A 17,462-nucleotide genomic window follows, 5' to 3' on the forward strand; every position below is an offset into this window, starting at 1 on the left:
TATAATAAAGTACATATTAGGAACTGCGGTGGGTAGAGGACCACAAAATATGTTTACATACTAAAGCGGTCGTCGCTCCATCTAGTGAGGGGTCAAGCATTGCAGGGAGTCAGTGGAGGCAGGTCCAGCAGTGGACGGATGACGGCTGATATGATGATAATGATACCATTTATAGACATAAACAAGACTATGAATATCATATATATATATATATATATATATATATATATATATACATATATATATATATATATATAAAAGATGATAAAAGCTGAAATGATGGCGATGAATAATGATGAAATACGCCATGAAATAGTTTGAAACACGTTGGTCTACATCAGCCTTTCCCAAAGTGGGCGCTGCAAGCCCAAAGGGGGACGGTAAGAGACCCAGAATAATTGATTAATTTACACAATAATTAATTAATTTAATTTGAAGTAATAGTGGGTTTTAAGTAGGTGAAAAAATGAGGGCGTTTAAAAATAATTTATTCTCGAAGTGGGCAGTAGACAAAATAAGTTATGTCCATGGTACTGCTCATGTCTATAGGTGACGGTTACAACTTTCCATCAGGTAAGCCGTCAGCTTGTTTGCCATTCTAAATTGTATAAAAAAAAAGTTTGGGAACCCCTGGTCCACATAAATAGCTCCAATTAAACATTTTTTTTAATGGATTCTAATGAAATTGTTACCCCGCCGGCGCTATCGGTACACACTGGCGGGGCAATAATGAGGGATGATCATCGTGTTAAATTTAACGATAAATTAATCACGATAGTTTCCAGAGGGGGCCGTGTAGAGATCGACCTGTTAGGGTATATTGATAACAATGGGGAACAATCTCCCCGTTACTAACAATTCCTTCCCCCCAATTAAAAACATTATGTAGAGTGATGTAGATAGATATAATAACAGTTGTTTTACAGGACGCTCGACACCGGCCCCACTGGTGGTCGGGGAGGAGATGGACGAGGAGGTGACCACGGCCTGTGGATCCGCTGTTCATGCATACTCAGACATACACACCATGTCACACGGTACGTTACACTTGTTGATCGTCATCAAATCATTGCAAATTAAACTTATTAATTATATACTTATTTCGCATTCAGACGTGATAGTAAAATTCAGCAATCGGTTCTCTCTATTCCTTTAAGAACTAATATATGTAATATAGTTCAATACGACAATGACTAATTCATCCGTCATACTCGTGAACGCGTGCTTCTTTTAGGTATTGGTCTACTCAAGTATACTGCCATTGATTATAGTTTTTGACAGGATAAAATTTTTGATTGATGTTCATTACATTCATTTATATTTTTTGTAAATTTAATTTTTGTTTAAATTAAGTAACGGCTGATTTTATAGCTTATTTTTCGCAACTAAAATTATATTTCAATTGGAGAGTAGATTCATAAAAAAATACTATTTTTATTTTTGACCGACTTCAAAAAGAAGGAGGTTCTAAATTCTAATTTTTTTTATATTGTTACCTCATAACTCCGTCAGTTCTGAACCGATTTAGAAGATTTATTTTTCATCTGAAAGAATATACTTGTAGATAGAGATCTCATAGAAATTTTATCAAAATTGGTTCAGTTGTTAGGTTTTTAAATCAAAATAACTGTTTTTGATACAATTGAAGTCAATTTTCACAACAAACAATAGTTTTTTATTTTTTTTTGGACACATTCTTTCATTGTTTCTTCACAACTAAACAACTTTTTTTTGTTTTATTTAAAAGTGAATAATTTTATCCTTGCGAACGTCAGGTACGACCGTGCTGGAAGAAATAATGGCAGAAAAGAAGCGCGAAACTGGCAACTCTGACATACTGCCCGCTAAGGTGTCAGTGATGCGGCCCATACTGCGCTTTCTGCAGTTACTATGCGAGAACCATAATCCGGACTTACAGGTACTTATTTGTATCATCACATCACCCGTTAATTGATCATTGTTGAACACAGGTCTCCTTCTGTTGGGGACGGGGGGGGGGGGGGATATTTCATTATCATTGTTATTAAAAAAAAAATTAAACACTAACATGCACACAAACAGACACACACCACTTTCACATTTGTAATGTAAACACTGTATTGTGAACAGAACTTACTAAGAAACCAAAACAACAAATCCAGCTACAATTTAGTGTCGGAGACGCTCATGTTCCTCGACTGCATCTGCGGGTCGACGACGGGCGAGCTGGGCCTCCTCGGCCTCTACATCAACGAGGGGAATGTTGCGCTTATCAACCAGACCCTCGAGACGCTCACGGAGTACTGCCAAGGTACTGTATACTGAGTGTACTTCACATGTGGAAACTTAACCTTGGTTAGTGGAGGGGAGATTGAAGTAATATATATTCTAAGTAATATGGACTGACAGCCTAATTGCTAAATATTTATTTAGTCAGAACTTTTTGCATTTGTCTTGTTCGGACATATCAAAAGGTTGCATGCTTGTTTGCTATCATATTAATAATAATAATAGTCGTTTGCTAAAACACCTCTGTCCCATTCGTGTTTCTACCGTAAGGCAGTTGTGTTTGCATGGCTGTGTTTCGGTTTGAAGGATGGGATATGGCGTGAATTTACAGGATACAGTGGAATAACACCTGAGTTCTCAGTAATTGCAACGCATGGTGGGTATCATGGACGAAACAGTATACTCTGTTATGTCAATGGTACTGCTCGTGTCTATAGGCGACGGTTACCACTTTCCATCAGGTGGGCTGCCAACTTGTTTACCATTCTAAGTTGCATAAAAAAAATACATAATTGAAAATAATGGAAGCTTGTATTACGAAACAATTGCTTCTGTACTCTGAAGCAATTATTCTAAATATCATTTATATGGGAGTTTGAAAAATCCCTTTCTATCCTACAGGCCCGTGTCACGAGAACCAAAACTGCATTGCGACCCACGAGAGCAATGGTCTCGACATAATAACAGCATTGATATTGAACGACATTAATCCACTGGGTAAAACACGTATGGACCTCGTCCTCGAGCTCAAGAACAATGCGTCGAAGCTGTTGCTCGCGATCATGGAGTCGCGGAATGACTCTGAGAACAACGCTGAGAGGATACTGTACAATATGAATCCCAAGCAGTTGGTAAGTTCTAGAATGTTCCGCGCCATCGTATGTTCCAATTGAACTTGATGAAAACATAATCATAAAATAATCTGGTGTTGTTCAACAGTAGTATAAAAAACTTGCAATATAATATCAATTTGTATGCAGGTCGATGTTGCGTGCTCAGCCTTCCATCAAGAACAGGCCATGGATGCGGACTCGGACTCCGAAGACGACGCTCCCGTCCAAGGCGTATCACCGAAGGAAGTACGTACTGAACATATCAATTCCTACAAAAAAAAAAAACATTAAAAATAATACTAACTTTCCCATTTCGCTTGAATACTTTCTTTATTGTATAAAGTTCTTATTTAAACCATTTTACGACATTAACTGACTTCTCTTGCAACTGCTGACCCAGTTTATTTTAATATTATTTGAAAAAGAAACGAAATCTATAAAAAAGAAGCACACACCCACTGTTACAACATTAATACTAACTACAAAATTTATAGAGAACAAGATGAATTATCAAAACCGAGTCGGTAAGTATTGGCAACATTCAGAAAACTAATAAATGTTTGTACCCGACAGGTGGGCCACAACATTTACATTCTGTGCCACCAGCTGGCGGGGCACAACAAGGAACTGGCTGCGCTGGTTCGTGCTTCGCCTGCCGGACCTAATGCGACAGCTCTGCAATATTACCGTACTCACACGGCACAGATAGAGGTATCTGCTGCATATCTATCCAGCGTAGCTGATAACAGCATATGAAGTGGTAGCTCGATCCGGCAGGATTCCAACTCGTATTTCTTCTTTTTTTTTTCGTGCTGAGTGCAATTCCCAAATTTCCAATTGCCTAATGTATTAGACTTCTCATAACCGGATCATTCATTAATAAAGATTAAAAAACTCCCAATATGGGAAAAGCTTATGTTCAGCAGTGGACAGTTAACGGCTGAAATGATGATGAAGGATTAACAGAAGACATCGCCTTAGGCTTAATGACTTGGTCATATTGTCATCTGATAGGACAGACATTTTCCTTCCAATAGCACTTGGCACATATTCAGAAAGTTGTGATCCTGTCTGAAGGTTAACATTACAGTAACATGTTATTTTTTAATGGCATGCAGATAGTCAGAACTGATCGCAGTATGGAGCAAATAGTGTTCCCGATCCCAGAGATCTGTGAGTACCTGCCTGCCGACAGTAAGCACAGGGTGTTGCAAAGTGCCGAGCGGGATGACCAGGGCAGCAAGGTTGCCGATTTCTTTTCTCGATTAGACAACCTATTTCACGAGATGAAGTGGCAGAAAAAACTGCGTGGTAAGTAAGAATTAATTAATATACAATAGCTACTAATAGTTTTTATCAGGTATATTTATTGTCTATGAAAATATGATCGCATTTTCCAGTCGCCATTTTGTGCCGTGACCAGGATTCATCTGTATAAGTCCTGGTCACGGTACCGACATATTCTGTAGTAACACATGATTATCGTGATATAAGTGGAATTTTTATATTAGTAATGTTTTAATTGCATTGTATACTGTTTGTTGACAGGGCAACCTTTCCTGTTCTGGGTATCGTCCTACATGTCGCTGTGGAGTAACATATTGTTCAACTTTGCTGTTCTAATCAACGTTATTGTCGCATTCTTTTACCCTTTTCAGGATGAAAATCCTAGTAAGTATAATATAAGCTTGTTTTACACTTGCTTATCTATACATTTATTTATATGTTATGATATTATTTAAGATACTTTAAAACAGTAAATTGTATATAATTATTCTATAATAAAATAAATATTGAAGCCTACTAGGGTTTAGTTAGTTAGCACCACTTTGGTGGTGCATAATTTTTAATTCCTAATATTTATTAAAATTTTAATATTATTTATTCTGGGCTATAGTGACCGTTTACCATCAAACGGGTTATATAGTTGTTTGCCATCTTTGTGTTATAAAAAAGAAATGTGAATTATGAATAAATGACAGATACTAATCTACCTCATCTGGACATATTTTTATAGAGATGTATTTTTTTTTTCATAGTGATGTGTTCTTTTTATGCAACTCATAGAGATGTTTTTTTTTCTTTTGAGAACTGGGCCAACACCTATCGTTGGTAGTTTGGTGCGTATCAGCAGTGGCAGCAGTACTGGTGACGTGGTTGCCGCGTTCGTCAGGCGTTCGCGCACTAATCGCCAGTGCTATAGTGCGGCTCATTTTTTCAGCTGGGCCCGAACCCACACTGTGGTGCCTAGGCATGCTCACCGTAAGTACGTCATATCGTGTCTCTCATTTTCACCAAATCAGCAACGATGGTGAACTATTTGCTGATTCGTAATTTTAGTCCTAATGTAGCTTTTTTTATGGGTGATAATGGAATGGTAACACCGCCTACGCTAACGGTATAAATTAGCGGGGTATCAGTGAGTGATGATAGGTGAGGATGAAATAGGTCAGTTAGCCCATCGTGTCGAATTCAACAAGAATTATTCACGATGGCTTCTAGGAGGAACCACATGGAGATTGACATGATAAGGTGCTAGCAATATGGCTGTCAAACCCAATTACTAAAAATTACTTTCCCTCCCCCCGCCCCTCCTTATGTAACATATGTTTCAAATTTGTAAGTTCTGAAACATAAGTATTGTTTACACTTTGATATGTTACAATTAATAAACACTGTCTCTGATTAGATTCCCGATTCGACAATACTAACATTTGTATTTATGAGTATGTGTCTTTGTGTTCATTTTCCTATACATTCATTGTATATTTTAAATCTTATGGCCCTTTTTTAAAAAAAAAATGTTTTTTTTTTTTAACAGATAGTGGTAAAAGGCATCCATCTGGTGAGCATAATGGGTAACCAAGGCACGTTATCCAAGTCGACGTGGAACGTACTCACAGACCCCGAATTACTCTACCATAGCGTCTACCTCATATTCTGCTTCCTCGGTATATGCTGTCATCCATTCTTCTTTTCGGTTCTGGTGAGTTTCTATTGTATGTTTTATATTTTATTGCTATTTACTCGTGTAAGTGATGGAAGTAGAATAATTTGTTAGTATGGTGATTAGGGAGGCGAATGGATAATCTAAAGATATATATATATATATATATATATATATATATATATATATATATATATATATATATATATATATATATATATATATATATATATATATATATATCATATATTGCGTAAAATATTATTATCATCATATCAACATTTAACTGTCCACTGCTGGACATAGGCTTTTCCATATGGAGAGTTTTGCCAGTAGTTGGCACGCTTGGCAAGCGGGTTGACAACCGCAGTTATGCTTTTGAGATATTTTAAGAGGAACGCTACTGCCCATGCCTCGACCAATAAGTTCCCTTGGTCGCCTCCTATGATACCCACAGGAAAGGAATGGGTGGCCTATTCTATGCTGGGACCACACGGAACATCAACAAGAATTGCAAGGCGGTTGGATATGAATTTTATATGGTCTTTGTCTTCTCTACTACCCTATATTGCATTTTATTTCAAATGCAATAGAGAGAGGCCTTAGTTCAGCAGTGGACAATTAACGACTGATGTGTTATAATTCTTACAAAAACATGCCTTTTTTTTATTTCGTATTATCTTCCTAGGAGGACTCATTACAAGGGAATAAAGTTCGAAAAAAAAAACGAAACTGTTTCGCTAGTGTGGCAATATTCTTTTTTTATACAACTTAAAATGGCTAACAAGCTGTGACGGTCCACTTGATGGAAAGTGGTATATCGCCTATAGACATGAGCAATACCATGGACATAACAGAGTATACTGTTCCGCCCATGATACCTCCCATGCGTTGGCATTCCTGAGGACTCAGGTGTTATTCCTGTGTACCCAGTGAATTCACGCCATATCCCACCCTTCAAACCGAAACACAGCCATGCAAACACAGCTGCTTCACTGTTGAAACACGAATGGGACAGAGGTACCCAAGCAATCGACTTTTGTACAAAGTCTCCCTCTATCCTTCTATTATGGGTAGAAATCCAGCAGTTTATTATTACTATTGATGATAATATTGTTGTGTGGAGGCTATTTCAAGACAATTAAATATGTAAATATAAACAGCATGTCTTTTTTTTCGTACGCAGCTCCTCGACATTGTGTACCGCGAAGAGACTCTATTGAACGTGATGCGCTCAGTGACACGCAACGGGCGGTCGATCCTACTGACGGCCGTACTGGCGCTGGTGCTGGTCTACATGTTCTCAATTGTCGGCTACATGTTCTTCCGTGACCACTTCCTGGTCAGCGTGGACCGACTAGACGGTATGTCAATTGCGATAAAGCACCAATTACACGATCATTGTGATGTTTTCTCTACCATACGATAAAGAAGTCTAATTTACTGACAGCCATTCTAGTGCTAACGCTGGTATATATATTCTTAATAGGAACTGTTATTAAAAATATTTATTGAGTAAAGCCTACGTTAAACGATTACTAGAATGACAGACATGCATAGTGTTAGTAGATCATGCACGTGCTTTTAACGACCATGTAATTTTAGATTTTAGATGTACTATACATTTAAATAAATACACATAATGTTAACATAGATTTAAAAGAGTAACTGTTGAGTTTCTTGCGGGCTCTTCTTAACAGATAACAACCTTCCAAACCTTGCAATAGATTAAAAAAAAAATTACGATATAAAATGCTTGTAAACAAATCTATTTAAATAATTTGAATTTAATTTAATTTTTAACTCAACACCGGCTGGTGTGTAATGATTAGTCCGTGGTGTGTGTATATAGATGACGACGACCCCCGGTTCGAGTGGGACAAGTGCGGCAACGACCCCGCCGCCAAGTACTCTAAGGAGGGCAGCGGCGGGGCCAGCGCGTGCAGCCGGCCGCCGCGCCTCGTGGCCGTGGGCGGCGAGCTGCGCGAGCGCTCGTGCGATTCGCTCATCATGTGCATCGTAACGACGCTCAATCAGGGATTGCGCAACGGCGGAGGCATCGGCGACATACTACGCGCGCCCGCTAGCTTCGTACGTGTCCTACAACATGCGCACGCACACACGCACGCTCACGCACGCACGCACGCACACACATACACATGCTCGTTGTGGGTTCAATCACTGCACAATACAAACATTTGCATTAAGCAATTCTCAATTAGAATTCTAACACAATCTTTGCTTAATTTAATAAGTAAATTTATTGTTATTTGTTACTATATGTAAATATTGGTATTCAGGAGCCGCTATTCGTCGCACGTGTAGTCTATGACTTACTATTCTTCTTCGTGGTGATCATTATCGTATTGAATCTCATCTTCGGTGTGATCATTGACACATTCGCGGATCTGCGTAGCGAGAAACAGCAGAAAGAACTGATACTCAAGAATACTTGTTTTATATGTGGTCAGTATGATTAATATATATATATATAACAAAATATTTTAAACATCCAATATTAAATTACCAGCTGAATACACTGTATTACTTAGTATGTAGAGCTCAAAATTATTTGTAGTTATTACGACTTAGACAAATTTTGAATTCGCTTTAAAGGTTTGTCGTATTAGTCGAATATATCTGTATTAAAGTTATAAAAATGTTAAACGTTCATAACACATTACGAATTTCAATATATTTTGGCATATAGTAGATTATTGTTTCGTTATTGATTAGAATGTAGTATAATTTGTTTGTGGAACAGGTTTGAACAGATCGGCCTTCGACAACAAGACTGTCTCGTTCGAGGAACACATAAAGAGCGAACACAATATGTGGCATTACCTTTACTTTATGGTGCTGGTAAGGGTGAAAGACCCCACGGAGTTCACTGGACCCGAGAGTTACGTACATTCAATGATTAAGGTCAGTATCAAGTTTTTTTCTTCCATCAGTAATAAATAACGTTTTATCGGATATCAGTTATATGAAGATTTAATGCTAAAATATAATACATTAACTTAGGGAAGTATCGGAGGATTTTGTGAAACTTCCGTAAAATGCTTCAAATATCACCTCAATCAACTTCTAACTAAAACATTCTTCAAACTGAAAATGCTCTTTCAAACTCGAGCTCTCTGTGTGTAATAAGCGGAAATGCTAAATATTTCGGTTGGCGTATAATTTAGTTGAAGTGTGTCGGTCCGATTGATTTGAGTGTGGTCGGTGGGTGCGCAGAGCAACAACCTGGAGTGGTTCCCGCGGCTGCGCGCGCTGTCGCTGGTGGGCGGCGGCGAGGGCGACGGCGGCGAGCTGGAGCTGCGCGCGCTGCACGCGCAGCTCGAGCGCGCGCACGCCGCCGTGCTCGCGCTCACCGACCTGCTGGCCGACCTGCGCGACCAGGTACGCCGGGCGGCAGGCGGCAGCCGGGCTGTGGGGGGAGAGAGGAAGAAAAAAGCCGACAGCGAGCAGAGGATTAAAAAATAAGAATAACATTTTTTTTTTTTTACAACACAGGGGGCTAACGAGCATGCATCTCACCTGATGGTAAGTGACTACCACCGCCCATGATCACCCACAACACCAGCGGCATTGCAGGTGTGCTGCCAGCCTTTTAAAAAGGAATATGCTCTTTTCTTGAAGGTTATGTTGTCGTATCGGTTCGGAAATACTGCTGCTGAAAGTTGATTCCAAAGAGTGGTTGTCCGTGGGAGAAAGTGCCTTGAAAAACGCACGGTGGAGGACCGCCACTCGTCCAGATGGTTGGGATAAAATTTTCTTAAATACACTTATATCATCTTCATATATACACATTTATTCATATATACAAATTTGAGAAAGGATTTTTGTATATGGATTTGTTTTCTTTTTCTTACAACATAATTTTAATTAAAGCTAGTTACGCAGAAAACTGTCATTTCTGATAGACATACCAGGTATTCTTTTATCAAATTATAATTAAAACAACAAATATTCACAGATGACGGAGCAGAGGAAGCAAAAACAACGTATCGGGTTGTTGAACTCAACCTCAGCGTACCTCCAGAACCTGCAAATGAACCTTCCACCGTGAACAGCACCCGGACACGTAAGCACACCCTCCATTGTGACGCCCCAACACGCCCACTGGTGATGTATAGACAAGGTAACAATAACGTATACGTAACTGTATTACAACTAAAGGCGTGTCCACAATGATTAAATCTGACTAGGCATCTAAATGTAAAATATATCATGTATTTTCTTAGCCAATCATTGTAATTTGTTAGTTCACGCCCCTATATTTCGTAACGATTACATGATGTTGGATGTCTACTATGTTAAATTTTGTTACTGTGGATACGCCCTAATACGTTCCTTTTAAAGTGTCATAGATAATTAAAAATGTAGTTAGTGAATCCTATTTTAACAATTAGTATCTTGTCTCTTTTAAATTAAGAATTTAAATTGAAAGAGACAAAACATAGCAATAGCTAAATAAGTATGTTAACCGGTATTTATGTAATAAAAACCGGTTGGTCATTAATTAAAAAAAAAAATACATGTTAAAAATTATATAAATGTTAATTTAAATCAAAATTATTTTTCTTGTTATCGTTTGTCTATCTGTGACATTGGCGTGTAAAGATCCATCCGACATTTACATATCTCAAAAATCGCACAATCAAATTTATAACTTATTTACGTTGCCACAGAGTTCATAAATGGACTTCGATTTCCACTGGCACACGGCTATTGACATTTGTTTGTTGTCCAAACAAGAACATTCTAGAATTCTAGACATTTTAGAAAGGTATATCGTAATTAAAAATCAAACTGTATTGCCATTTACAGTTTTATAATGTACCTACTTCTTATTTAGCGCTAATATACAATTTTTAAAAAATAACGAATTTCAATCAATTTAGATCTACATGGTGTATATTCTCTTTTTTATACGTATTAATAAAAAAAAAACTCTGTTAATATCTTTATCTACAATATTAGCAGTTGTATATTAAAATATACCTTAATACTTATACAATATGGTACATATCTCCATGATATTTGTCGTTAGATATCACGTGGTTAGCCAAGGATTTGAAATTCAAACATAGATCTTTATATTAGCGCCCTCTAGGGTTTGACCTTGACAAATAAATATATAATGTAGGATTGTGACTACGAAATGTAATAGTATTAAGAAAAAATACTATTGTCCGATTTACGTTTAACTGTTATGCATAGTTGGTCAATAAACAAATTGATATTTCTATATTCGTTTTACATTAATAATGTTGAAACTATATAGAAGGAGCGACCCATTTCCTGGTGTCCGTACTCTGATTCTTACTTCTATGGTAACTCTAATAATTAACCTCCTATTTATAAAAACTAAAACGTCTTACAAACCTATTTTAACTATTACAGTGTTTTGTCCCTTTCATTCAAACTGAGAATTTAGTACAAAAGAAAGAGACACAAACAGTTTAATAATTTTTAAGAATGAATGGGGGTTAAAGTTTGTAAATTTGAACAAAATGAAATGTCGCTACTTCGATTGGGCGACTCTGAACAAAATGTTTATTATATTTTTATTTGTAACGGTTAATTATTAAGTGAGAAGTTTATGGGACTCGATAGTAAAATCTATCGATAGATAGATAGATTGATAGATAGATGATTTATTTGCATTACTTACAGCACACAATTTACAACATAGATACACAAAAAAAAAGCGAGAAAACATAAATGATAAAAAAAATGAATAATTAGCTTTATATATACAATTGTTCGTTTGTGCGTGTGCCATAGCAATATGGCCACAACTCAGTTTATTGCTTCGCCCTCAAAAGAGCAAAGCACCATTATTGTCCCATATAGAATTCCATTTAAGAACAATATTCCCAGTCTATTGTCCTCTATTAAATATTCCCTAGAAGTAAATGGTAGGAAATATTTGGAAACCGATCAAGAAGTTAGCCTGTTTCTTATCTCGTGTAAAGTTTCTATCGAAGATAAAATGTTAATGTTACCTCGACTATATGACAATCTTTTTTTTTTCCTAACAATTATTAAAAGTAAAAAACAAGTTCATTTTTTTCTTAATCATATTTAATTTATGCTTAGTCAATTGTAATCATTATTACATTATAATGACTTATTAACCAATTAAATCTAATTGACAACAACTATTTGACCTACCTAACAACTATCTAATATAAAATAAAAACATCAGCTGAATGTGGGGGCGTAGTCCATTTGTTCTGTAGTGTTTGGGTCGTTGGTTTTTTATTAAATTTTGTCATTATATATTTATCTTTCTTCATTAAATAATAATCAAAATAAGGGGAAATCGAATGAATTATTTTCATATATGTCTCTTGTTTCATTTCGTACAGGTAATAAAAGAATACAAAAATTATTTCATATACCGATTTGTAATAACAATGTATCGTATCACAATCCAATTATCCGCGTGTGCAGAAAATATAATAATGTATGCAAGGAGCTTGATATTTTCCAACAATCCTGGAAATGTTACATTAAGGCTGCCAATTTGTTACTTTAAATTTTTAGCTGTCATTCTTTTAATGTATATAATATCGAATGTTGTGCAGAGCAGTTGTTGGAGAGCAAATTTAATGCTGTTTTATGTAATATTTATTTTATAAATGTATTAATTTGTAATCTGTTGCCTTGCTAAATAAATAAATAAATATGAAATAAAAGTGCATAGAAATAACATTATCACTTCCAGAGAGACTTCAGGTTACGTAGTGAGTAAACTAACCTTTCACAATTTATTATTCTCTACAAATCTGTAGTCTATTTCATACTGTTAAGGTACATATTCAATTCTCTAATTCTATTTTTTTCTTCTGTCGTTTCTATTATATGTTACTTTTTAAATTATATTTTTAAATGACAACTAACTTCATATAAGTAGACATATCTACCACACAATAATTGTCTATGATAAATTTACTCAACTAAAAGAAGCAATTGCTGTGTCTTTTATACAATTATAAAATCAAATAATAAATAAATAATAATAAAAAAATAAGTAATAAAAAAGTTACAAATGGAGCATGAAAAAATATAAAAATTATAAAATTGTACATATATAATTTTGTTTTGTTATTAATATTAAAACAACAAGAAAAAATTAATTAAATCATAAATTTAAAAAAATTATAGGGTGGGATATATATAGTTTTATGGTAAACAAAGTATTTAATTTAAATTGTTTTTATAATATTGTTTATTTAAATGTTTCTGGTGCAGTAAAGAGTTAAATAAATAAATATTGGTCCCCTAAACTTCTCAACTAAATACAATCGTTCATAGCTCAGTTTCGTTCTCATGTTTCTAATTTGACACAAAGTAGGTACGAATTGTTTTATTGTAATTAAATCTTAAATAGATCTGAATTTTTATCTATTGTGAAATAGTTTAATTATGTTGTAATTTTTATAACGTTGTTGGGTTTCACGCGGTGACAGTCAGGTATAATGCTAGTGTATATGCAAATCTATTGACACGTTTTGTCTAAAGACGTGTACACAGTGACAAAATTGAAAATTACCAAAATATGTTTCTTAGCCAATCATTAACAGTAAATCTGTAAGTACGCACCCTTATAGTGTGGAATGTTAAAATACATCATTGGTTTTTGTTTTTGTCATTGTGGATACATCTTAATAGTATGTTATTGTTTTGATATTTAGTTTCAATATTTTATATCGCGCGTTTGTTCTAATACAATCGCTACTCGTGTAGAATATTTAGGTTAAGCTCGTGTAATTTTTAAACGACGATTGAAAAGGTTGTTATATGAATGACAAGGATGGTTGAACTCTATCTGTAATTGTTACTTATAAAATTTATTGTCCAAAAAAAACATAAGCTCTTCGGGTTTATAAAGGCCATTTTACACGATTCATTTTTTATACCCAACTGAATTTAAAATGCCTCACACACGAAGACTTAATGTGAATTCACTAGTGCATTTTCATTGGTCGGGTTATACGAAATGGATTAATTATGGGTCGTGCGAAGTTGACCTTGTAATCTTGATCAGGGACTCTTCCGAAACATGTGCATATATGTTTATATGCATATGCGTGCACATTAACTATATCCATTCATATACAGCAAGACGTCTGTGAATAGAAAATACCCATTCAAAGATCTGATATATTGTAATAATAAAAAATCTCAGTGGGGTGTATGCATGTACAATCAAACCTACACTTTTTTATTTAACTTCAAAATATGATGGAATTATTTATTAAAATATTTATTAAATATAATACAGCAATACAATTTATTTATTTGCTTTCAGCAAAAAGATCGCCTTACTGTACTTATATAGCTGTATCGTTACATTTATTGTCTTGCTGATTCCCTATATTGTATAATGCAAATAAACTATACAATGTGATTAATCAAACAGGATACTTCAATAGCTTATTAATAAAAAAAAATAAAAATCATGCATACACCCCTATTATCCAAATAATAATCTCACATACTGTATGTTAAATCATATATTTATGTTAAAAATCAATTAAATTAATGCATTTTTTTTTAAATGGCAAGAATCCCTTATTACTATTGCATCATTAGGTAATTCTGATGCACTTAAAAAAGGCGAATTTATAGTTAAATTTATTTTAAATTAAAATATGATTTTGTACAAAAGTCGATTGCTTGAGTACCTCTGTCCCATTCGTGTTTCAACCGTGAAGCAGTTGTGTTCGCATGGCTGTGTTTCGGTTTGCAGGGTGGGATATGGCGTGAATTTACTGGGTACAGAGGAATAACACCTGAGTCCTCAGGAATGGCAACGCATGGAGGGTATCATGGGCGAAACAGTATACTCTGTTATGTCCATGGTACTGCTCATGTCTATAGGCGATGGTTACCACTTTCCATCAGGTGGGCCGTCAGTTTGTTTGCCATTCTAAGTTGTATATAAAAAAAAGTATAGTCAAATGGAATACTTCATAGTACAATAGTGCCAGAATTACCGTATCCTAGTGTCATTCAATGAATCATACATATTATACCATCCTACCAATGCATCATATTGACAATTTTAGGATCGTATGCCAAATATTAGTAATTTTTTTTTTATTTGTTGTTACATGTTGTTGCACTGTTTGTGTACTTAACGTCTCTCTTCTATTGTCTCTGGTTTATTTCCTATACAATATCTTACTTTGTTAAATGACCAATTTTAAATACTTACATTCCGTTTGGAACTATATCGTATATTGTGTAATCAATTTTTACTTGTTATATTTTAGTTGTATTTTATATAACTGTTACAGTTTTGTTATCTGCTATTAATAAACACCGGCTGTGTCTACTTAATAATTTCGAAATTAATGCTTTTTTTTTTTCATTTTCATCGAATTTCACTTGCCTCTTATCCATCAAGACGATTTTTAGATAGCAAGTAACTAAAAATAGATTAACAGTAATGTTCCGTAGCTAGTGATGCGACAAGAGATGGCGTTAGTGATGTTTATAATTATTGGTTTTTATTATTGATATTTACATACAGAAATAGATTTTTTTTAATGACCGCATTGTTTTCATTGAAACAGCGCCATCTCTTGTCAATTGTAAGAACCTCCCAATTTGTAAAAAGATTATAAGGACGGTAGGTATGTAATTTCTAAATGAAAGTAGATAACCAGTTTATAGCTATAAATATTTCTTCAACGATATCGTAAAAACATAAGGCATTATGTTGCGTCGATGGAATAGAACAAGTTACTTCCTATCCAAATATTAATAGACAGTAGCGACATCTACCTTCTACACTTATGTAACTTGTGTAATATTTCTCTCTTTAGGTACTGACCAAATTCTAACGTTTGATATATGATATATGTTGTTCTTCTATTGAAAATATATTTTTTATTCAACTTTGCAAAGTTTTCTTATTCTAACATTTTAATAGCAATATAATAACATATTTATTGCACGTATACATTCCTAGAGTACTTTTATATTATTTATTGTCCATTACGGATCTATATTTTTGAATCTAGACATTGTAAAATGCCGATATATTTCCTCTCTTCGTAGTTGAATTGTAAAGTAGCGGCTATTACGAAAATGATGGTGTTTATTGTGATTGACTTGTTCGTTGTGATGATTACTATGCAATAATATGTTTTTGTTTAACTGAAAAATATAGATATGGCACAAAATGGTTCATTTGTTTTTTTTTTATGGAAATAACCCTTAATGATTTTTTACTTAACAATCACACAATCGCCTGGCCCTCAAGCTAGTATATACTGTGTTATAAGGGATCAGACACGAAAATATATTTGCTTGCCTTCATCGCTTAAGGTAAAACAGGTGCTAAACTTAATACTATGTGGCTTACTTAAATAATTTTAAAACTACCAACTACCACAGGGAGACTGTACAAAAGTCGTTTGCTTAAGCACCTATGTCACATTCGTGTTTCAACCGTGAAGCAGTTGTATTTGCATGGTGTTTCGATTTGAAGGGTGGGAAATGGCAGTGAACTTACAAGGTACAGAAGAATAACACCTAAGTCCTAAGTCCTCCTGCCTTCCCACATGGTGGGTATCACGGTCGAAACAGTACTCTATTATGTCCATAGTACTGCTTATGTCTATAGGCGACGGTTACCACTTTCCATCAGGTGGGCCGTCAGCTTGTTTGCCTTTCTAAGTTGTATAAAAATAATAATTAAAATGTTTAATTATAAACTCGTGACATTTCAACATAAAACACCCATGGAGCTAATTCAGAAAAATCGTTTCCTAAATTTACTCAACCAGGAATCGAAGCAGAGCCCTCATTTTCGCAGAGCACCGTGCCCACCACTGCGCCACTATGGTCGTCACGAAAATTATTTATCCAAATCAGAAATTATAATTATTTCAGCCGTTAACTGTCCTCTGCTGGAGATAAGCCTTCCCCATAAGGGGAGTTTTGTCAGTAGTTGCCACGCTTGGCAGGCGGATTAGCGACCGCAGTTAGGCTTTTAGAGAAGATTTAAGAGGGACGCTGCTGCCCATCCCTCGCCTTCCTTTAGTCACTGATTATAACCATGTGACAACCACGGCAAAGGAAGGGGTGGCCCACACTATGCCAGAGCCACTCGGCGAATCAGAAATAGTAACAATTAAATACAATAGTTGCTGTTTCGAATCAGGCGTTATAGGCAAAGCAACTGCTGTATAATCAAGGTATCAAAATGTTGTTAGTAATGGGGTCTAACAGTCCCATTGCTGGCAATATGCCCTGTCAAGTCAACCTCCACGTGGTTGAGCCAACAATGTTCATTACCTACTCCTATGTTTGTTCTATAAGCACTAATTGAAATAACATTGGTTGCATGTAGATTTTTATTGCAATTTTTTTATCTTTCACTAATA

The 17,462-nt window shown here is 35.3% G+C and overlaps 1 protein-coding gene across 1 annotated transcript in view; it reads left to right on the forward strand.

Moving 5' to 3' along the window:
• The window catches only part of LOC113510486 (inositol 1,4,5-trisphosphate receptor), a gene marked incomplete at its 5' end in the record, with an annotated part of 65,812 nt that extends 49,549 nt beyond the window's left edge, over positions 1-16,263 (forward strand). Inside the window, 16 exons of the mRNA XM_052895003.1 lie at positions 927-1,037; positions 1,776-1,918; positions 2,110-2,290; positions 2,890-3,119; positions 3,249-3,347; positions 3,675-3,812; positions 4,220-4,412; positions 4,650-4,772; positions 5,191-5,363; positions 5,923-6,087; positions 7,235-7,412; positions 7,901-8,139; positions 8,349-8,514; positions 8,813-8,973; positions 9,286-9,450; positions 10,028-16,263. Coding sequence (XP_052750963.1) covers positions 927-1,037; positions 1,776-1,918; positions 2,110-2,290; positions 2,890-3,119; positions 3,249-3,347; positions 3,675-3,812; positions 4,220-4,412; positions 4,650-4,772; positions 5,191-5,363; positions 5,923-6,087; positions 7,235-7,412; positions 7,901-8,139; positions 8,349-8,514; positions 8,813-8,973; positions 9,286-9,450; positions 10,028-10,120 — 2,558 coding nt within the window. The remainder of the gene's footprint in view (positions 1-926; positions 1,038-1,775; positions 1,919-2,109; positions 2,291-2,889; positions 3,120-3,248; positions 3,348-3,674; positions 3,813-4,219; positions 4,413-4,649; positions 4,773-5,190; positions 5,364-5,922; positions 6,088-7,234; positions 7,413-7,900; positions 8,140-8,348; positions 8,515-8,812; positions 8,974-9,285; positions 9,451-10,027) is intronic.
• Positions 16,264-17,462: the final 1,199 nt, after the last annotated feature.

This window comes from Galleria mellonella, unplaced genomic scaffold, assembly GCF_026898425.1.
Source record: "Galleria mellonella isolate WM207_F2 unplaced genomic scaffold, CSIRO_AGI_GalMel_v1 utg261, whole genome shotgun sequence".
Lineage (NCBI taxonomy): Eukaryota > Metazoa > Arthropoda > Insecta > Lepidoptera > Pyralidae > Galleria > Galleria mellonella.